This window comes from Amphiura filiformis, chromosome 12 (assembly GCF_039555335.1).
Source record: "Amphiura filiformis chromosome 12, Afil_fr2py, whole genome shotgun sequence".
NCBI classification, from domain to species: Eukaryota; Metazoa; Echinodermata; class Ophiuroidea; order Amphilepidida; family Amphiuridae; genus Amphiura; species Amphiura filiformis.
Window position 1 is genome coordinate 54,627,254 of NC_092639.1, and position 22,548 is coordinate 54,649,801.

The window sequence follows — 22,548 nt, forward strand, 5'->3', positions numbered from 1 at the left end:
TAACATTTTAAAACTAGCGTTGTGCATTCATTGATTAGACACAAACACAAAGTGCAACTTTTGATTTTGTTTCTTCCTTATGTTTTAGATCGCTGTTCCCTTAATTCTCAACCAATTTCAACAGCGGTCTTGAATCAAAGCTAAAGTGTACAGGTATTGTCTGTTTGTTTTAATTTTGCCATATTTGTCTTTATTTAGGATATACAGGGGTGAACACAACTGGTAGCTTAATTCTTTTGCTTACTGTATTATTAAAACAGTTATAAATGACAAATGTTTGTTTTCAAAACATATTTTAGTTTGCTGGGATAGATTCTATGCATTAAAATGTCATGAAAGCAATGTTTTTCAATGGATAGCAGAACTATACGCCGTAGAAATGACGTCCGTCATAATCAGATTAACCATAGCAATGGATGAATACAATTTTTGAATGTACCGCGCTGCACTACAGGCAGGTTGCACTCTTCACCTGTGTATGCCTGCAGTCCTAGATTGAATACAATACCGCTCTTTTCAATGATACTAATCTGACGAGTGATTAGCATTTCTTTGACATCTATGGTTCAATGCATCAGTACCGCGTGAACGTATTAGTGCGGGGCGATATAGTCAGAATTGTATTCATCCATTGCTATCCGATTAACTATGTCACTTCTACGGCATATAGAAGACATGATTCAACTTTCTAAAATGCCCATGCCCATGCCCTTGTAAGCGCCCACCCAGCAACTTTACAACAAGCAAAATCTGATATTATAACGTCCATCCACTACTGTCAAAATACCTATTGACTACATGTGGGAAATCTGAGCCTTAGAATATCATAAATCTGCACTCAAATAAAATAAAATTTTCAAGTTTTTACGTATGCAATTATGTAAACAATGTAAAAAAATAAGCGTCCACCCAAAATTACTTTGTTAAATGCCCTGGGTGGTTAATGGAATGAATATGGTACATCCACATCAAACCAATGCACTTATCGGCTGTTGCATGTATCTCTTTTTACATATAGCTAGGAATAAATACCAGACTCATCTCAAGTGGAGGTCACTTCAAATCACCACCAAGTAACATAGTTTAGGAATGTTAAACCAGGGAAGTGGTTGGGATAATTTGAAGTGGCCTCCACTTGTTCATGTCCCTGATTCAATTGGTTACATACTACTAATAGGCCTGTGCGATACATGGAAATACGATGAGTAACTATTTGTTTGCATGGCATCTGAAAAGACTGTATTAAAATCTCTGAAATTGATCAAGTTATATAGCCAAAAAAGTACTTTTTAGGTATATTTTCTCTCATTATATGACATTTTTGTTGTAATAGTACCAAAATTCATATGCACGGCTTCTGTTTTTAGTAAATATTCGCCCTACCATATTGTAACTTTCAGCTTCGAGGGCGCACTGCCATTTTAAGGTGTTTACGGTTCAGTGCGTTAAAACAAGAAAAGTCTCAGGTCAACCTATGTTGAGTTTTTGATCATTTGGCATAAAGCATATAGTTTCATCTGATATTAGTGGCATTTAACTGTGAGAGTTCTGAATATGAGAAAATTCCACCCAAAATTAGCCATTTTCTCATTGAAACCCGTGTATAAATACATAATTAGTGGTATTTAACCAATTGTCACTCTACCATTTCAGTTTGTTTATTAAATCAGTTTATATACAAAAAGCTCATAGACTTAAAAAAATAAGGAATACTAACTGTTCAAAAGTACAGTTGAAAAATCATGTCATGCTCATTAAAGAGTCTTAAAAGACCTCTAAGTGTGATTAGGGCGCCATCCATTTTTGAACTTGATAATTTTCAGTTTATGAAGTGAACCGACTTCCAATTGATCCAGCATATTATCATCTAAACAGACAAAAATTTGTCCATCTATTTGAGCATCTCTGAAGTTCTCCACCACATTGTCTGGCATCTTTAACTTGCGTAGTGTTTCTGCTACAGCTTCTACGCTGAGATGACACAACTCCCTTGGAAATTCCTGCAGGAAAGGAAAGAGGAATAGATATTATGGGCCACCTCATACCCAGTGGTGAAGTTCAGTAACCTAATTAGCTTAAATGTTGACCTCAATATATGGAGTATGAGTTTGGTCCTCAACATATTCAAAGGTCATTCTATGAGTGTAAAAGTGAATGGGGTTAAAGAACTCTGTCATTACAGTTAGCATGTTTTAGATCATAGTGTTATGATGAGTTATTAATGCACACTGCACAAAAAGAAAGTCCACACTTGTTAGGTCATAACGGAGGTGTACAGTAAGAAAAAGATATTTAGTCCATTTTGAAGGTCCATGCCCCCATTGATAGCCTCATCCCTCCCCCCCATTTTTATTCATCAAAACTGAGATTTTGGTATTTGAAGAAAGCGCATATTTTTCTCATCACCCCAGTGAAATTTAACGTTTGTGATATGTTTCATTTAAATGGTGTCAACAAAAACGTAGTGATTTGTGGTTTACTGGAAGTGTATGTAGGGGAGAGCGGGGAGTGTTCGCCCTATTTTTTTCTGACCAGCCTAGCGATGCCAATTTCAAGGTTAGGGATGATCTGATTAGCCCGTGTGAAAGCCCTATGTCTTAGCTATACACGGCCACAATCCCAGAACTATAGGCCTTACAATAGCAACAGGATAGAGCAAACAAAAAAGTTTTGCAAAGTGGCGAACTTGCCCCATATTGGGGCAGGTTCGCCCATATGGTGGGGTAAGTTCACCCTAATCATAAAAAAGGTTTAAACATTGCATAACAATATCATATTCAATGCAAACATTTAGCAAGAGTATACTGGGCATTCATTCTCTTCTGGGGAGTCCCTAAATTTGTTGCAGGGGTCGGGTCAGGGTAAAATGTAGGGGTCCAAAGTGAGCTTAAACGTATCATGTTTACAACTTCGGGGAGATTATGGATTTGTATATAAATGGTGGTATGAGTAATACGGATACCACATAACTTTAAAAAACATGCTTTTCAGTAGTTTTACCTTGTTTAATGGTATAATTATCAATATTTTGCATAATACGCTGATGGGGCAGGTCCGCCCTCCAATTTGGGGTAAGTCCGCCCGGGGAAGATATAGGGCGAACATGCCCCATCCTCAAAAGGGCGAACGTGCCCCTTGTGCACATTTGTGTATTTTCTTCAGGGTATGCAAAATACAAATCGAATAAGGAGTTTATAACTGCATTAAATCTTTGACAAATCCCATATGTTCCCAATACAGATTTCCATTAAAACCATCTGTATTTATGTATCAATGATAATACAACATTATGAATGCAAGAAAAATTACGTTTTGGTGTAATTTTTTTGTTTTGGCTGCAGTTCGATGAACACGTCCCTATATGTCGCGTAGCTAATATGAGAAGTTTATAATGACCTATGTCACCTAATTTTGCCATCACCAAATTCCCCGATAACCGTAGTGCTGAGAAACAAGGGGTGGGCGAACCTGCCCCTAGGGCGAACACTCCCCGCTCTCCCCTACTATCCTATGCATGGCCATTCTTAAAGTACATGTTTCTTCATCTCATCAAAACCACTGCAGCAATGCAACTTTAAATTTCAAAACGTACTGTTATAATGGTAGGCCTAATCTAAGATTATCATTATTATGCCAACAAGTGTTTATTTGCACTTAACAACTGACCCAAAAAATATGAAATTCTTGGGGTGGCCTTTTACTCATACAATATATATCGTAGCAGCATGGATACTGATTATTCTCCGTCATGTTTGACATTTGCTTAAAAAGTTACCTTTTTCAGAGTCATCATTGAGCAGCGACGTAGCTTGCGACACCATCACGGCGTCTTCATTCAGCATAGTGATGTTTTGTTTACAGACGCCGTGATGGTGTCGCAAGCTACGTCGCTGCTAAATGATGACTCTAAAAAAAGGTAACTTTTTAAGCAAATATATATCGTCATTTTTTGGCACAAAACCATTAAATTCTGGATAATTTGGAATTCTGTTTACACAACTGAGGTACACTTCAGCTTACTAAATTCTCAGAAGCATCAATTTCCGTGTTCTTAATCATGTTAAGAACCGTGGCCACTTTAAACAATAGTGTGGGCTTTGTTTTTGTGTGGCATTTATATTGTTAACTTATTCATACTTAACTATTAATACTCTAGTATTATGAGGTTACATAAACATGATAGTTTCAGTTTCTTTTCTAAAGATTTTGTTCTTTCTAGTTATCTAAAATATAGTTGTGTAAGATTGCATTGTAACTCTCACAAAGTAATTTATCACAGCTGTTCAGTATCTGAAGTTTACATTTTGGGTTTAGATAAGGACTTGCTTAAGCTAAGAGTAAGGTTGACTCCGGATTTGCCCTCAATGTAAAACTAAAAGACCTTTTGTAAATTGAAATCAAAGTAAAGTATCACCTGAAAGGTGGCAAATGCATCCAGTGAGTCAAATGAAACATACCCACTCAACTTGTGACAGTATGTGCCTGTCATTAGCAGGCATGAGAATTTTCAGTTTAAAAACTGAATTCAGTTTTTTTTATAGTTAAAATTTCCGCAACTTTATTTAATTTCAGCCCGTTTTTGGTACTTTTTGCCCAATTTCACGCACATTTTCAGTTTTTTTCAGTTATTTTTAGGAAGGTGCAGTCTCATGCCTGCATTAGACCCCCCTATTAGTGCACCGGGTCTGAATGGGGACACAAGCTATTTTTTGGCAATTTTCCTATGGGATTTTCTAAATTTTGCAAATGATTGGGGTGCACGTGCCCCCCTTGCCCCTATGACGCTATGCCACTGTATTAGACTCATCAACATCTCAGTACATGTGCATTATTTTGTACAAGTTCACTCCCAACAAGTGATACACTTTAACCTATAAATGTCTCACATTGACTGATGACAACGCAGATTGCCTGCTCCTCCCACACTTTTTTTTTTTTTAAATTTTGTTTAAAAAAATGTTTCAAAATTGCTGCGAGTTTGTTGCAACAAGATAATGTCAAAATGCAGCAGAATGTTGAGCTATATTGTGGCCCTAATTTAGAGTCCGAAGTTTTCCGTTTTACGGAAAACGGAAGAAAATCACGGAATCGGAGGTACAACACAGAAAATGGCATTTTTGTATGATGTGACTAAAGTTGTTAAAAGATAAGAGAAATAAATGTTAAAAACAAGCATGAGTTGTGTATGTCAATTTTTATGATAAAATACTGTTTAATAATACCGAAATAAAGGTATATTACCAAGGCATGAACCCCCTATATCCCTTCAAGCATCGTAATGGTTGGCCTATTATCGTGAGAATATTCTAATCAGAGCATATTGATCGCATATTGAACACTTTATTGTGACATTAATATCATTCTTTATACATTTTAAGCTTTATTCATGACACAGATTTACAAATTTAACAACACGGATTACAACACCGAAAATGGATTTTAGAAAACGGTAAACTTCAGACTCTACCCTAATTACACTTACCTCACTGGATGACTTGACAGGTTGAACTATTTGAACTGTAGAAGGATGCACTATCCCCACATTTGAAGGCACACCTGTCTTTGGATTTGGATCTGGTAAACGTTGTCTCATGCTTCCACCCATTGAAGATGCTGGCTTGGGTGGTGACTGAAGTCTTATTGGTTGACCTTGTCCATATTTCCAAGCTGCCTTTGGTTCGTCGTCATCTACTCTCTCATAGTCCGATAAGTCGGAGTCAGAATCTTCAATGTTATGGGAAGGAGGTGGCAATTGTGAGCGGCCAGAAGGAAGGGAGCGGCCAGGAGGAATGAAGTGGCCAGGAAGTGATGGAGGCATAGAGAAAGGTCCAGGTTGTGTTGGCATTGGTAGGGCATCATGAGGGCTTCGGTAATGTTTCTTTGAGACTCTTCTATCTGCTTGTTGTTCGGCATAAGGGTCTTCAGTGAGTTCATCATCGGCCATATCACCAGATGCCATTTCCTTCTTGGAGTTTTTCCATTTGAGTTTACTGAATTTATTTTTGATGTTGAATTTCTTTTTAGTTTTTGGTGAGATATTAGCAGTTGTAGGAGATGTAGGTGATGGTAGTGGACTTTGTGGAGTTCTGTAAGGCTGAAAATAGTGAGAAAATGTTAAATCCATTGATTAATATCGGACAATCAGATCCAGTGAGCTGGCAGGTTCTTTGCTGTTCCAGTTGAAATCCACACACCCCCCTATGGAAGGCATGACATTGTTCTTTCACACAGGGAGTTGTGAATTTCAAATGAGAATACTAAGTGGATGACTCCATTTGAAATTCACACTCCCTGTGTGGGAGATTAAGGTCATGTCTTCCACAAGGGGTTATGGCCCGGGGGTTATGGATTTCAACTGGAATAGCCCACTGGATGTGAGTTGAGGCACTATCATTTCTTTCAATCCGGCATAATATTATGTCTGCATGGTGTGAGTGAGGCAGTGACTTAGCCCGGAGTTCCCTTATAAAGAAGGTTAATTTGACGAAAAGTTCTAAAAAATCTTAAATATTCCAGGGAGGGGGGCAAGATGGGGCTACTCACTGGGGAAGGCTGCTTTCCCCTGGTTTTGCTACTGGTATGAGAATTAGGAATATGTGAGACCTACCTCTTCATCTTGAGGCTCAACTCTTTCATAGTCAGATAGATCACTGTCAATGTTTTCATAGTCGGATAAGTCGCTGTCGGAATCTATAATTGTGTAAAAAATGATATATAATAATGAAAGCTTGAGCAGTGGCGTAGCTAGGGGTTGTGGCGCCCGGGGCTAAGGATACATAATGGCGCCCCTCACCCCTGCCCCCCCAATTCTTGAAACAATTGCGTGTGGAGCGTGAGAAAATTGTCACAAATACCACCAATTAATTTTGGTTATAATGAAGTTGAATTTCGGTCTTAAATTGATCTAAATTGATATTTGTGCTGAAATGCGCACAAAGCGCGCAATAATTTTGACTTTCATCGCTTGGAGGGACACATAATTGATGCTGAATTGGTAAATTTGGCGCCCCCTAGTGGTAGCGCCCGGGGCACGTTGCCACCTTGCCCCCCCCCAGTTATGCCACTAAGCTTGAGTGAGAACCCTGTAGGAAACTCACTTTTGTTATATTACTAGAATGGAGTGTCTAGAAAAAAAAAACTTGGTCATTTGTGTGATTTTCTCCAAAATTTGATTGCGCGACTCATTTCAGTCCAAATATGTATCTTGCATGAATATAATATAAAACAAAGAAGATAAAGCAGTTTTAAGTAATGTAATTCTAAGTCTGTTGATACAACCACCTGTAGGCCAATTGGTGAGTCCATAAATAAATGTTGTCAGGCTATTACGCTAATTGCCCAAGTCATTTTTGTCATTTTGAGAAGAAAGTACAAAATATGGTTCAAGCATGCATTTGAACATATTTATTCACCAATCTTTGCACAAGAGCAAATGATAATGATGCTAATAAAAGGGAATAATCCGAAATAATTAGGGTGATTACATTACGTAATGGATGCATGCTTGAACTATATGTTGTTCTTTGTTTTCAAAATTTACAAAAAATGGCTTGGGAATGCATTTAGCGTAGCAGGCTGACAATATGATCATGAACAATGTAGAGTCCAGAAAGAAAGCGAGTGAGAACCCTGTATGAAATTCATATAAACCATGATAGGCCTACTGCCCTTCAGACAAGTGTACATACCATTTTGATTCAAAGATTGACTTGGTGTCAGGTAATCAGAGTCTGGTCTTGCGGCTGTAGATTGAGAATAATTAGTATTAATTGAGCATGTTAGGGGCTGTGCAATAATTATGGGGGGGGGGTAAAATTTCCGAACGGCTCGCCAAAAATCGCTTGCCCCCCCCCCTCTCGGCCTACCCAAAATCGCTTGCCCCCCCCTCTCAGCCCGCCAAAAATTCTTTGCCCGCCCCCTTGTGCATGCCAAATTTTGGGGATCCCAATTTTCAAACCTTAAGTGGTCTAGATATATGTTGTGAGCGCAGCGAGCAGGAAAATTTGCATATTTAAGCGCTTCCGTATTGTTTTCCTAAGCCTTTTTAGAGCGTTTTATTTAAAAGGCACCCCATGAATGTGTGCCAAAATGGCTGGCCCCCCCCTCTCAGCTTGCCAAAAATTGCTTGCCCCCCCCTTTCGGCTTGCCAAAAATTTCTTGCCCCCCCAATTTTACCCTCCCCAGGGCGCATAATTATTGCACAGCCCCTGGTGTATAGCTACACACTACATGATGACAAAGATGGTTGTGGTGAATGTAATCATGCCAGCAAACATAAAACGTTTCTCAAATGGTTAGAACCTGCCAGAAACCTTTAAAGCCACAGTGTACAATCTTATAATATGAAATTGGGCTAATTTTTTTCAAACCTGATTTTTTGGCATATTTGTAATGTTTACACGTGTCCCAACTTACACCCAAATGGAATCAGCCAAATTTGTTGTGTTTGTAGGTCAACAGAGCAAAGTTCAACATGAAGTCAAAATTATGACTCATGTCCTCCTATAGAACTGCATGTTAAGAGTTGCTTTCACTTTACCTGGTTATTTCAGCTCAAAATGGACAGAAACCCTTCCCGACAAATATTTCAGCATTTTGAAGGAAATCGTACATTAAGGCTTTAAATGTTGGGTTATATAGTGTAAAAATTAATGGAAGTTCATCTTGGAAGAAAACAGATCTTTGAGCAGTCAAGTTAGCTTAGTTTCTGGGTTACGGTTTTAAGAGCGAATTTTTTCTACGTTGACAAACTCTTGGACACGCCATCTCTTGGATTTTGCTCCAAGTCTGGGAGATAGAAGCTATTGGGCCCCAATGCAAAAATAGATAATAAAAAAAATCAGCATCCCTTTGTTGCCATGGTAACAGGCCTACCTTGTTTTGGTTGATTTTAGGTTAAAAAACACCATAATTTCTCTGATTTCACTCGTGAAAAAGTACAAACTTTGCAAAAACCGCACATAAAGGTGGTAGACTTTTTGCCTAAACGGACTTCACAGTTGAGTAACCCTAGCAATTGTCTTACAATTACCCAATTTTAATGAGTCAGTGTTGCCAGATTGATACCCTGTTGCCACGTTGAAATTTCACATTTTCAGAAGTTGAAAAAACAAGAATTTTCATGGTCAACTTTAAGTTCTTACACCCGCCCTCGAGGTGAATTATTTTTCTTCATTCTTGGTGAATATAACAATGACATCATGCCCTTTCAGATGATAGAAGAAAAACTTTGAGCATATACAGAATTTGGGCAACACGTGACGTGTAAATAATACTATCCGATTCAGTAGAAAAAACATGTTAATACATATCCCTGGTCCAATCGTAGTAATGTTGGCGTTTAATTGTAGAATATTGTTGCTTAAATTACATCTGAGATACTTTTAAAACCCAGCCATGTTTATCAAAACAAAATGGATGACTTTGAGGTATATACTCCTGGTCATAAAAACTCCCCATCTTGCACTACTTCGCTGAAAATGTTAATGGTGTTGCATTAGACCGGTTAAAATGAGGTTTTGCATTGGGAACAAGAATTTATGAGGTAAAAAGCCTGTAACCTGAGAATTTTAATGTGAGGGCGCTTTTTTCAAAATGGCCACCAAAATCCAATGTAAAGCAATTATACGGTTAAAATAGTCAGGTAATATATAATCGACCACAATTTGGATTAGTATTGATGGCAGTAATATATAATTATGTCAAGGAATTAATTGGAAGGTGCCAAGAGGTCACAGTTGAGGGCGCTTTTCAAAATGGCCGCCAAAATCCAATGAAAATCATATGCATACGCTTAAAATGATCACTTATGAGGTATAATTTACGCGAGTTTGAATTAGTATTGTTGGCAGTAAGTATGAATAAGTCACAATATTATTAGGTAGGTACCAGAAGGTCACAACTGAGGGCGCTTTTGAAAATGGCCGCCAAAACTTTATGAAAAGCACATGTATGCAGTTAAAATGTTCACTTATGATGTTTATATAATTTACCAGATTCTGGATGAGTATTCGCCAGCGAAGTGGTTACGTAACTCCCTGGTAACTGGTTCACGCACCTTTTGGAATTGATAGTACATGCCATAGACTTTGTGTTGCGATCATTTCGATCGTGATGCAGAACTCAAAAGCGTGATCCAGTTGAGAGGGCGCAACACTAAATCACTACGCATTTTATGTAAGAACGAAATTCGGCTAATATAGTCCATAGTGAATATGAGCTTGTAGCGACCATATCTACTGACATGATCACTTTAAAACACTCAATTCATTTATTACATGTAGAAAAAAACGGACATTTATCTCAAAAGCAATACTCTGTGGCGGATTAGGACAACTTCCGACTGCGAAATGTGAATGGTGAATTTAGTATATTTTTTTTGCCCGTATTTTTTGCTCCGCGAAATAGCGAAAAAAGTAATCGGTCATCAATATAATTTTTTTTTATGCCGACAAAAGTTTTGGAATCTACAGAAACAGAGCTTTAATTTGATACCAAATTTATATTAACAAGTATTGCCGCCAGAAATGGCGCTTGAAGTGAGTAGAAATCACACATTATCCTATGGGACGCTGATTTAGTGTTGCGCCCCCTTGACATAGTGATAATCGGATTACATGTAATACTTCGCTGGCGAATTGCTGGTAGTAAAGTATAAATAAGTCAAGGTATTAATAGGAAGGTACCAAGAGGTCACAGTTGAGGGCGCCAAAAAGGCCAAAATCCTATTAAGTATGTTTTGGGGTCAACTCAGGAACCTAAAAAGGTTGGTTTGGTTCGGTTGGGGGTGCAAAGGAGGTGGTCTTAGCTCCCCTAGTATATTTCTCTTGTTTTGGATCAAATGTTTTGAAAAATAGTTGAATTTTGGTATCATTGCTCAATAAAAGTTAGCACTAAAATTGTATTGATGGCTCCTCATCTACCAGTCACCGAGATAGTTATCATTCAATAATGATATTACTTTCAAGCCCGGTCTCGGTCTTGGTCTCGGACCTGCCGGTATCGGTCTTGATCTCGGTGTCGGACCTGCCGGTATCGGTCTTGATCTCGGTCTCGCACCAGCCGGTCTCGGCCATAGTCTCGATCTTGGACTGCCTGGTCTCAGTCTCGGTTAGACCGGTCTAGACTACAACACTGTTGTACACTTACCACATCATGTAATCTCATGTAAATTAACACAACACTGCGCACAAAGTTAAAGGTAGTGTCAGTGTTGTAGTCGAGACCGGCCTATCCGAGACCAAGATCGGTACCAAGACCGAGACCGGATGGTCCGATACCGAGACCAAGACCAAGACCAGCTGGTCTGGGACTGAAACCAAGACCGAGACAGGCAGGTCCGAGACCAGGTCCGAGACCAAGACCGAGACCGAGACCAGGCATGAAAGTAAATGAATGATAACTATCTCGGTGACCAGTACATGATGACCCATACAATAAAATTTTAGTGCTAGCTTTTTTTAAGCAAGGACACCAAAATTCAATTATTTTTCATAACGTTTGATCTAAAACAAGAGAAATATACCAGAGGAGCTAGGACCACCACCTTTGCACCCTCCTCCCCCCCCCAAAAAAAACCCGAACCAAACCAACTGTTTTTAGGTTTCTGAGGTGACCCCAAAACATACTTCAAAGGATTTTGACGGCTATTTTGAAAGCGCCCTCAACTGTGACCTTGGTAACTTCCTATTAATACCTTGACTTATTTATACTTTACTACCAGCAATACTCATCAAAATCTGGTAAATTATACATCATAAGTGACAATTTTAACTGCATACATGTGCTTTTCATAAACTTTTGGCTGCCATTTTGAAAAGCGCCCTCAGCTGTGCAACTTATTTATACTTACTGCCAATAATACTAATTCAAAATCTGATAATTTATACCTCGTAAGTGATCATTTCAAGCGTATGCATATGATTTTCATTGGATTTTGGCGGCCATTTTGAAAAGCGCCCTAAACTGTGACCTCTTGGCACCTTCCAATTAATTCCTTGACATAATTATATATTACTGCCATCAATACTAATCCAAATTGTGGTGGATTATATCTATTACCTGACTATTTTAACCGTATAATTGCTTTACATTGGATTTTGGTGGCCATTTTGAAAAAAAGCGCCCTCACATTAAAATTCTCAGGTTACAGGCTTTTTACCTCATGAATTTGTGTTCCCAATGTAAAACTGGTCCAGAAAAACCATATGAGAATCTTTCCTTTTCTTAGTGGCGCTTCCCTCATTTTTAACCGGTCTAATGCAACACCATTAACATTTTCAGCGAAGTAGTGCAAGATGGGGAGTTTTTATGACCAGGAGTATATACCTCACAATAATCCATTTTGTTTTGATAAACATGGTTGGGTTTTAAAAGTATCTCAGATGTAATTTAAGCAACAAAATTCTACAATTAAACGCCAACATAACTACGATTGGACTAGGGAGATGTATTTAACATGTTTTTTCTACTGAATCGGATAGTATTATTTCCACGTCACGTGATGCCCAAATTCTGTATATGCCCAAAGTTTTTCTTCTATCATCTAAAAGGACATGATGTCATTGTTATATGCACCAAGAATGAAGAAAAATAATTCACCTCGAGGGCGGGTGTAAGAACTTAAAGTTGACCATGAAAATTCTTGTTTTTTCAACTTCTGAAAATGTGAAATTTCAACGTGGCAACAGGGTATCAATCTGGCAACACTGACTCGTTAAAATTGGGTAATTGTAAGACAATTGCTAGGGTTACTCAACTGTGAAGTCCGTTTGGGCAAAAAATCTACCACCTTTATGTGCGGTTTTTGCAAAGTTTGTACTTTTTCACGAGTGAAATCAGAGAAATTATGGTGTTTTTTAACCTAAAATCAACCAAAACAAGGTAGGCCTGTTACCATGGCAACAAAGGGATGCTGATTTTTTTAAATATCTATTTTTGCATTGGGCCCCAATAGCCTCTATCTCCCAGACTTGGAGCAAAATCCAAGAGATGGCGTGTCCAAGAGTTTGTCAACGTAGAAAAAATTTGCTCTTAAGAGCTCTGGGTTAGTTACTCGCAATTCCAGAAAAATGCAGAACATAAGAAGTGATAAGGAGATGCATGTTATTATGGTTATGAAAATAAATTCAATAGAAATAATGCTTCAACAATGGTTCAATACAATGGGATGAAGTCAAAACTCGACCGCCGGTTACCAGAGGTTGAACCGTGACGGTGACGGTGATGATCAAAGATAGTGCATCTGTACCCAGATCTGTACACGTGCGAAGTAACTGTGACAAACAGTTGAGAGGTGACCGTATTTGCCGGAACGGGTTAGAGTTAGGGCTAGGGTTCGGGAGCGATCGTTATTTATGGCAGGGGGGGATGGGTAAATTTAGGGGGGAACCTGAAATTTTTTTGTGGTCTTGAGGGGGAACCTGAAATTTTTAGTTGAACCAAGAGGGGGGATTGTTAAATTTTAAATAGAGAAAATTGGGAAAACAAGGGGGAACGCGAAAATTTTGAGCGGACGCGAGGGGAGAACGCGAATTTTTTTTTCGATATTTTTGCCAAAACACCCATTCCCCCCTGCCGTAAATAACGATCAGTCCCTTATGGTTAGGGCTTCCAGCAAATATGGTTATCGTCACTGTCATAAGGAAGCCAAATGGTGTTGGTATTATTAGTGTTGGTAACATCCTAAATGTTATTGAAATAAGTCAAAACTTTTAATCACCTTTTTCAAAGTGACGTCTTGGTGGTACAGATGTGTTGTTCTCGTCCATATTCTCGTATTTTTCATGGGGAGGCGGAAGAGGAGGCGGTTTTCTGCTATGAGTAGATAGAGATGGGGGAAGGGGCGGGACGGTCACATTCCTAATGTCTTCTCCACCTGTCGGTAAGTTAGATGTATTATGAATTTATAATTAGTTCTCATGCAGAACAACAATGACGGAGTCGCAATTACGGCTAACATAAAGGTAAAGGGTATAAAACGTTTTAATAACATTCAGAAAACATTTTTGAAAATGCTAATCATTCTTACACAACGTTATTAAGTAATAATAAAATAGGCCTATGTTTGCCAAAAATATATTTTGTAATAACATTTTGACAACATTCTTAACATGTTAGGCCAATATGAGTATAGGCCTAGTTCGACATTTAAATTTCAAAACCAAAACGTGTTTATAGCGTTTTAAAAACATTTTGTTATTTGCTGCTTAAGCACGGTTTCAGAGGCACGGTTTATAGTAATCTTTTTTTCGCCAGTATGGGGAAATATAAATGGCGGCGCTTTTTACCTCTTGGAGGATACGTCACCTGCTCTGCCGCCTTATCATTGTATTCCTCGTCCGTATCATTCTCCTCGTCATCATCTGGATGAGGATAGGAAGGAAGTGGTGGTGGTGGCGGCTTCGCTTGGTCCTTGGTCTTCTTTGTTGGAATGGGTGGAATCGGAGGCGAAAATGCTGGCTTTGCCGAACTACCGCCTGCTGGTAAATCACGATATTAATAAACTATTACAAATGACAATTTATGTGGTTATACTTCTGTTAAAGTTCCATTCAGTGATCACAGCGCAAGTGTAAAAAATGTTACAAATTGTCTTGTGGTATTTTGGTATGAACAATTTGGCAAAAAACGAAGAAAAAACAGCAATAGTCTATGGACGAAGTTGAAGCCTCATTCAAATAATTATGTAGCTATAATTTATATTCTTACATCATAAATTACAGATTCATGTAAATACCTTATTTTGTCTCAAATACATGACTTTCGGCTGAACCACTAGCACATCTATGACAATGACAATGAGCAAATCACCGAATGGACCTTTAATGTCGATAGACCATTTCCTTACCTATTGATTATAAACACTGATAACCTTATCTATAAGATTTATTATCAAGTTGTTTTATTATTACTTTTGTTGTCGTCGTCGTCGCCTTCGTCGTTGTTCCAACTTACAATAGCAATAAACATGATATTGCATCGAGCAAAGCTTTCTGAGGAAAACAATCGTGAAGCCCAATGGCCTATGGCTTACATACAATGTACCAATGAGATTGTTTAATTAAGCCGAGTCGGGGCCCATTCAGACCATATTTTTCCTGATTTTGCTATAATCATGATAATACTACAGTTTATTTTTTCTGCAGTGTCATACAAATTATCTTAAGAAATGTGTTAGGGAGATCTATGAAGCATGGGATCGGATATAAGTTGAACCCATAGGCCTACCTTTTCCATGTGAGTGTAGGCATTATTTTTTCTCAATATTTGAGCACAAACACCACTATAGCTCTCTCAGGCTGAAGCAGAGGAAAAAGGAAGAGAAGAATCAGAGGGAGACGGGCCCGTACGCAGGATTTTTTTATTGGGGTGCGGATTTTGAAAAAGTGGACCTTTTTCCATGGGGGGGGCGATTTTGTGAAAAGTGGACCTTCTTACCAAATATTGACCCAAAAAGAATAAAAAACAGATTCGCAAATTGGGACTTTTTATACTTTTGCAAATTTGGGGGAGGGGCATGAGGGGTGCGGCCGCATCACCCCCCTTACATACGGCCTGGATGGAGAGGAAGATTATAATTATAGGCCTAATAGATGAAGAACAGAGGATGAAAAAGTAGATTTCTTCCCGATGTCAAGGAAACGATGAAGTGTATGCTGATAAAAGCAGAAAACGAAGTTTACGTTTTAGCAGGCTGCTTTAGCAATTAGAACAGATGAAGCAGGCCGCAACTTGCATTGATTTTACATTGATTAGTGTTTTACGTTTGCTGCAAGCTAAAATAAAAATTCCTTTAAAAGGAATAGCGGGCAAATGAAAAACTGTCAAGAGAAATGAAAGAATGAGTCTAGGTTTCAAAACCTGCACATTTGTTTTAGGGGGAGAGAAACACTTTGCATATTCATTTTCGTATTATATTTTCCATGTTTTCTGCATGGTAACTTTTGCTGTTCGTAAACTTCAGGTTGTCCATTAAATCTATAAATAGGTTTTTTCTGTTCGTTTTGAGAAAGGCTAACCCCGATTGCGAAATTGTGTTTGTTCAGTGGTGTGAAGCAAAATTGAAAAATAATTGCTGCAAAATTAACTGTCACGTCCCGGTAGCCTATAGCGTTTAGCGGCTTTGTTGTGACTGAGCCCCGCGGGTATAATTTCCAAACGGCGTGCCAAAAAACGCTTGCCCCCCCCCCCCTCGGCCTGCCGAAATTGCTTGTTTCCCTTCCCTCGCCGCCGCCTGTCAAAAAATCTTTGCCACTACCCCACCCCCATTCATGCCATTTGAACATGCAAATATTTTTGGATCCTAATGTGCAAATCTTAATGTGTCTAGTATATGTAGCGAGCAGGACATTTTGCATATTTAAACGTTTCCGTACTGTTTTCCAGAGCCTTTTTAGAGAGTTTTATTTAAAAGGTGTACTAGAAATGTTTGCTAGAAATTGCTTCTCCCCCTATCGGCTTGCCAAAAATTACTCTCCTCTTTGCGGCTTGCCAAAAATTCTTGCCCTCACAAAATTTTACCTTCCCCGCAAGGGTGGCGTTTTAAGGGGTCTCGGGGACCAGAACACCTACTTGTACCGTTTACGCTATATGAACCCCTTAAAATTCCCTTTATGTGCAGAAAAAGATCTCTGGACCCCTACATTTACCAATTTGGACCCCTTAAATTAGGAGGTCAGCCGCTGCGCTGCCCTTCCCCGGGGCCATAATTATTGCACAGCACCCAATAGCTACCTGCGATTGGTCCGTCAAGTAGTACACTCGGCTGCTAACCGAGCAAATAAGGCTTAAGACATGGCATCGGCCAGTATGCTTCGACTACTATAAATACGTATTTATAAATACGCACGTGACCACCTGAGGGCTGCCATTTAACAGCTAATAGAAGTGGCCTTCGACACAGCGGGTGGCATGGTCTTCCTGTAGGCCTTATATTTTTCCTGTCGGTTGGACGCGCTGCCAATCGTACTTCTTGCCGGACTAGCTGCAATGGTTTGGAAACCCTATAGGCCTATACATGTAAAGCAATATTAACGTACCCTTTTGAAAGTTGATTGTTACGACCTCCTTATGCAAAGTCTTACGTGTTTTCTTGTCACCAAATCTATTCTGAACTGTATTTGAGGCTGAAAAAGAAACAAGAAGATCCTGCTTCCCAGAAGACTTGGTAATATTGTGATCATGAGAAGAGATTACTGATGAAGATGGATGCTCTAATGGCGCTATGGGATCACGTGGTTGTTGCCAACTTTCAGGATTCGTCGCGGGAGCTCCCTGGGAAAAGGTGGTTGTAGCGCCTTTGATATCATCATGAAAATCTGGGGGAGATGTTTCACTGCTTGCATGCTCCCCTGGCTTCTTCCAATTGGTGCGCAATGATCGTGGACTCATAGGGGGTCCCTTGGGAGAGATAGGTGTTACGGTAGCGCCATGGCTTTGTGGGTTGCCACGAGACTCTGGGTTAGATGTTTCACTACTTGCATGCTCCCCTGGCTTCTTCCAATTAGTGCGCAGTGATCGTGGACTCATAGGAGGGGTAAGACTTCCCTTGGGAGGGACAGGTGTTACGGTAGCGCTATGACCTTGGGAATTGTCATGAGACTCTGGGGAAGATTTTTCGCTACTTGCATGCTCCCCTGGCTTTTTCCAATTGGTGCGCAGTGATCGTGGACTCATAGGAGGGGTAAGACTTCCCTTGGGAGGGACAGGTGTTACGATAGCGCCATAGCCTTGGGGATTCTCGCGAGGCTCTGGGGAAGATTTTTCGCTACTTGCATGCTCCCCTGGCTTCTTCCAATCGGTGCACGGTGATCGTGGGCTCATAGGAGGGGTAAGACTTCCCTTGGGAGATATATATGGTGTTACGGTAGCACCATGGCCTTGGGGATTTTCACGAGACACTGTGGAAGACATTTCGCTGCTTGCATGATTCTCTGACTTCCAATTTGTACGCAGTGACCGTGGACTAACAGGAGGGGTAGGACCTTTTGGTGGAGAAACAGATGCTGAATTTTCCCCGTTATTAGCATCGTGATAAGATTCTGTGGGATCTGTAGTCCCAATTTCGTGATCGTTTGGTTGTTTCCAATCTGTTCCCTGCGGCTTTACGCTTTTAGGGGACGTATGGTTTCCTGCAGGTGGAATATGATGAGGTGGATGATTAGATGTAGATTGCTTGCCTTCTATGGTCTGCTTTGGTGGCTTTGGTTTCAAGGTCGGTTTCTTGAAACTAATTGGAGTCGTTACCTCGTAGGAAAACTGTTGACTGTGATCTTCTCCGGGTTCTTCTATCTGAAGGCTTCTTTGTTTTGGTGAAAGCAATGGGCTATTAGGACTCTTACCTGCTGGCAGCGATGACGGTTTAGGTGGTCGCCTTGGCGGTGTTCGATTAGTCACAGCATCTTCTAACTTGAGGAATTGTACGCCCGGATTTGAGACGTTCACTATGAAGATATCGTACTTTAACTCAGCCATGTTCATTAACAGATGATTCACATCGTTTGTATTGACTTTTTTCACTAGGAAATTCATATTCTCTTCCGTTGAAAATAAGAAGACCAACTTGCCATCAACGGATCTTCCCAAGAAGTAATCATCTGTAACCTGGTCTGAAAGTTTGAGAACACAATCGAGGTTACTACGGAGTTTTTCTAGAAAGAGTTTCCCGTGTTGCTGCGGATTTCCAAGACGCACTTCTATTGGTAGTTCGTTGGAGTATAGCATATCTTTCAATGGAAGTGCCTCGGGGCTTTGTGTCCGTGAGTTCGAGATAGGGTAAAACTTCCCTGCATAGTCCAGTGGAATCTTCAGACTGACGCGGTGATGCGAACCCTGAACGATACTCGCGATGACACTTTTGATCTTCAGTTTATGGAGAATGATGTACTCATCACCGGCAGAAAAACACAATTCTTCCTCTTTGTCATAGTATCCGCCTAAAGTTTTAACGTAAAATGGTGGTCGAAATGAACGGTTGATTTTAAACACTGACTGCTCGTGTCGTGTCCAGCCGTCGTTTTCTGTCAATATGTTGTCGGCCATGACGGTATATCACTCACAGATATAATCCTGATGTCTATAAAACCAATGTTTAAACCATGTACACTATAAGAAGTCAGACAGGTTGGACTAATCTGGTCAACTTGAGACTTTCAAGTTCCACGTATACGAACTTCATAGCTATTCACCAGCTATTCCCCGGATTCTTTAAAAGTGCGTACGAATAATTATACATTCGTTATCTTGTTCGTATACTAGTATTTTAATCGAGCGTACAAACTATTCAACAAAAATGCACTTGAACCTGAGAGACTGTTTGTGCAATATACTATTTTTGTTATCAACACGCATGGGTAAATCCCTGGTTAACTGCTATTTAATATTATTATATGCTTCTTTACTTCCTTGTTGAACTTTACCCTCCGTTTCATGCCACAATCCATTGTCATTGTAGACATGGTAGACATGGTAGATAATTAAATTATACTTTTTGTATACATTTATTTGTGTAAAAAGTAATACGTGATAAAGTTGACGATAACATATTAAAGGAGTATTTTGAGATTAGCATCTTCTTTTTATGACATTTTTCAGATATCCACGAAAAAAAAGCTTACTTTCCCAAAATTTCAGTTGATTCCGATTTTGCGTTTGTGGGTAATGCACGACCATGTGTATTACACTGCTCGATCAGGCGCGTAGCAAGCGGGGGGACAGGGTGGACGAAGTCCATGGGCCCCGAGGGTTCAGGGGCCCCGAGCACAAAAGCAAAAATTAAATAAGGGCTAATAATGGAGAGCAGGGCCGAATTTACCATTGGACCAGATGGGCCCGTGTCCAGGGCCCCCAAAATCGCCCTATGCATCTTTCTTTTAACCCCAATAACAGCATGTTTTTTGGCCAAAATAGTAAAATTTTCCGCGCTTCGCGCGCATTCAATGGGTTAAGTTAATGTTGATCTGAGCTAAACTAGTCTGAAGTTGAATTTTTTCGCGTGCTTTGCGCGAAAATGTTATATTAACATCGTTAATATGTTATTCCCCCTCTATATTATATGTAGGCCTAAACCAAAACTTGGCCACATGCCTTCCTCGGCACGTGAGTTCGGGGCCTCTTGACTTTGGCCTGGCCCAGAGCCAACATAAGATAAATCCCACCCTGGTTACAAGGGCCCCGGTACTGCTCCTTGTCCATGGGCCCCTGATGCTCTTGCTACGCCCCTGTGCTCGATATAACATTGTATAAAGCCAATGTGCTGATTTTTTCCCTCTGTTAAAGAAGATAAATACAAATTTGCCGATATTTTGCTAAACGAATTAATCTGCAAGATATTCTTTGTATTATAGACATTATGAAGCAAGAGGGTTTCAGTTTCCAACATTCTTTTTTAGAATAGTGGCTAGTGGGGGGATAAGGTTGTGGATCACGAAATGCACCTTAGTTCATGTGTATGTTTCGGAGACCGCAATCAGTGTATATAATTATGATATATATGGTGAAATAATGCTGTAATGGCTAGGCCTATAATATGCCCAGTATGCCCAGTAAACACTAAAATGTTATTAACGTGTTATAAACGTGTTTGGTTGTAGCCAAAACGTTTTAATGACATGAATATCAGGTTATATAAAAGGTCATAAAAACATTTTTAAAACGTTTCATATTAAAAAAACACCACCACAACATTTTAGAAGTGCTGTCAAAATGTTGTAAACTAATAATTGTTGGCAAACATTTTTGGAAAATATTTTGTCAACACAAATGTTGTATGAATATTATTAAAATGTTTTATACCCTTATTATACATAATCGAACATTTAAACGTTTTCTGTAAAACGTTTTATGGCTCCCCCTCCTTCCCATGATGGGTTTCACGTAAAGGAGGGGAAATTTTTTATGCAGGAGCGTAGATTTGTTGCAACCAGTGGGCATGGTGGGGGATAGTTTGCATTCAAGCTACATCCAGTACGCCCATCGGGCTTCACACACCTGTTTCTGTGTACAATTATACCAGGGAGGGGGCACTTAACCTTAGGGGCTGTGCAATAATTATGAGCCCTTGGGAAGGGTAGAATTGGGATGGGGTCCCGGAGCCACTCCCACTGTGGAATAACGAAGTTCAAAATTTTGACATTTTTGGCTAAAATTTTTGAATGTCCATAAATGGTGTAAAAATACTCTAGAACACTCGACAGATACATAAAAGTGGGTTTTAGGTCGAAATTCACCAAAAATTACGAAATCAAAAATTTTGAGATTTTTGGCTAAAATGTTTGAATGTCCAAAAATGGTGTAAAAATACTCGAGAACACTTGACCGATACATAAAAGTGGGTTTTAGGTCGAAATTCGCCCAACATAACGAAGTTCAAAAATTTTGAAATTTTTGGCTCAAATTTTTGAATGTCCAAAAATGGTCTCAAATGACTCCAGTACCCTTGATCGATGCAGAAAAACGATTAAAAGTGTAATATTCAACGTAATAACGAATGTCTAATCTCTAATCTCTAATCTCGAGCCAACTTCACCGTGCCAAATGACCATAATACGAGTATGTTCCCCGAAAAAATCCTTTTTTTTTTGGACCTCGTAGTTCCGAAAGATCCCGAATTTTACCAAAACAAAGCGCTGAAAGATCCTTAACTTTGATAATTTCAGCTCTAAAGACCTCTAAATTGCTCATTCCTTACATTTCTGGGTCTTTTTTAAAGCGATTTTCAACCAGAAAGCCACGAAAGCCGTTCGCAGCTAGCTCCAACATACCCCTTTTACCGGAACGCCATGTATCTACTCCCAAAACCGTCTCCAATTTCTGGGGTACGTGGGGAAACATACCCACCAAAATTTATGATATATATCAGGGCTTTGCTTCTGGTTGGGAACTAAAAAAGGTAGGGTTATGGGAAATAATCAAGTCCTATACTTAACAACTTTGGCTAACCCGCACTCATCGCATGTTAGCCCCGAATTACTAAATCACCCCGTGGCCCTCGACTCGTTTAAGGGTCCATTTACGGGCACATTTCTTCTTTCCTCGAGGCTTGACTCCCCCAGAGCTGCAAATAGGTATAAATGGACGCCATCTATATAACGTTTTATATTTGAAGTCAGATTTAATTTGTTCTGTTTATTTTTAGTTTCAGATCCAGGTTACAACGCTGGTGGCGTGTGAAATGTCTCATTATAATGCATGAATTTGTGCGTAATGCTCGCCCGGAAAAGTTTGAGGTGGTGGGTATTTGGGCGGCGTAGGCCTTAAAAACTGGGTGTTTTGGAGCTGCGAACATTCAAAATCAAGGGTCTTTCTTAGTTTTCTGGTTAATGGTTGAAATCGCCTGAAAAATAGAAATGTGAGGAATGAGCAATTCAGAGGTCTTTTGAAATTTACAAAATCAAGGGTCTTTTGGAGCTCTATTTTCAAATTTAGGGGTCTCGGATCTGCGAAATCCAAATAGGTGCTCTTTCGGGGGAACATACCCGTATGGTCATTTGTGTTAATCCCCCCCCCCCTCGGGCCCTCGACTCGTCAAAGGGTCCATTTTACATTCGA

At 39.6% G+C, this 22,548-nt stretch overlaps 1 protein-coding gene across 5 annotated transcripts; it reads right to left on the minus strand.

Moving 5' to 3' along the window:
- Positions 1-276: 276 nt before the first annotated feature.
- Positions 277-19,321, minus strand: LOC140166425 (uncharacterized). Of its 5 annotated transcripts, none has more exons than XM_072189884.1 (8): positions 18,342-19,319; positions 17,040-17,126; positions 14,289-14,480; positions 13,721-13,876; positions 7,689-7,742; positions 6,608-6,690; positions 5,483-6,094; positions 277-2,000 (listed from the first exon to the last, which is right to left on the minus strand). In XM_072189884.1, the coding sequence occupies exons 1-8, from the start codon at positions 19,039-19,041 to the stop codon at positions 1,776-1,778; spliced, it is 2,109 nt and encodes a 702-aa protein (XP_072045985.1). In that variant the 5' UTR covers positions 19,042-19,319; the 3' UTR covers positions 277-1,775. The 5 variants fall into 5 exon arrangements, with proteins under 5 accessions (XP_072045985.1, XP_072045986.1, XP_072045982.1 ...); XM_072189885.1 differs by having other exon boundaries at positions 14,289-14,477; positions 18,342-19,318; XM_072189881.1 differs by having other exon boundaries at positions 17,040-19,321.
- Between the last annotated feature and the right edge of the window lie 3,227 nt (positions 19,322-22,548).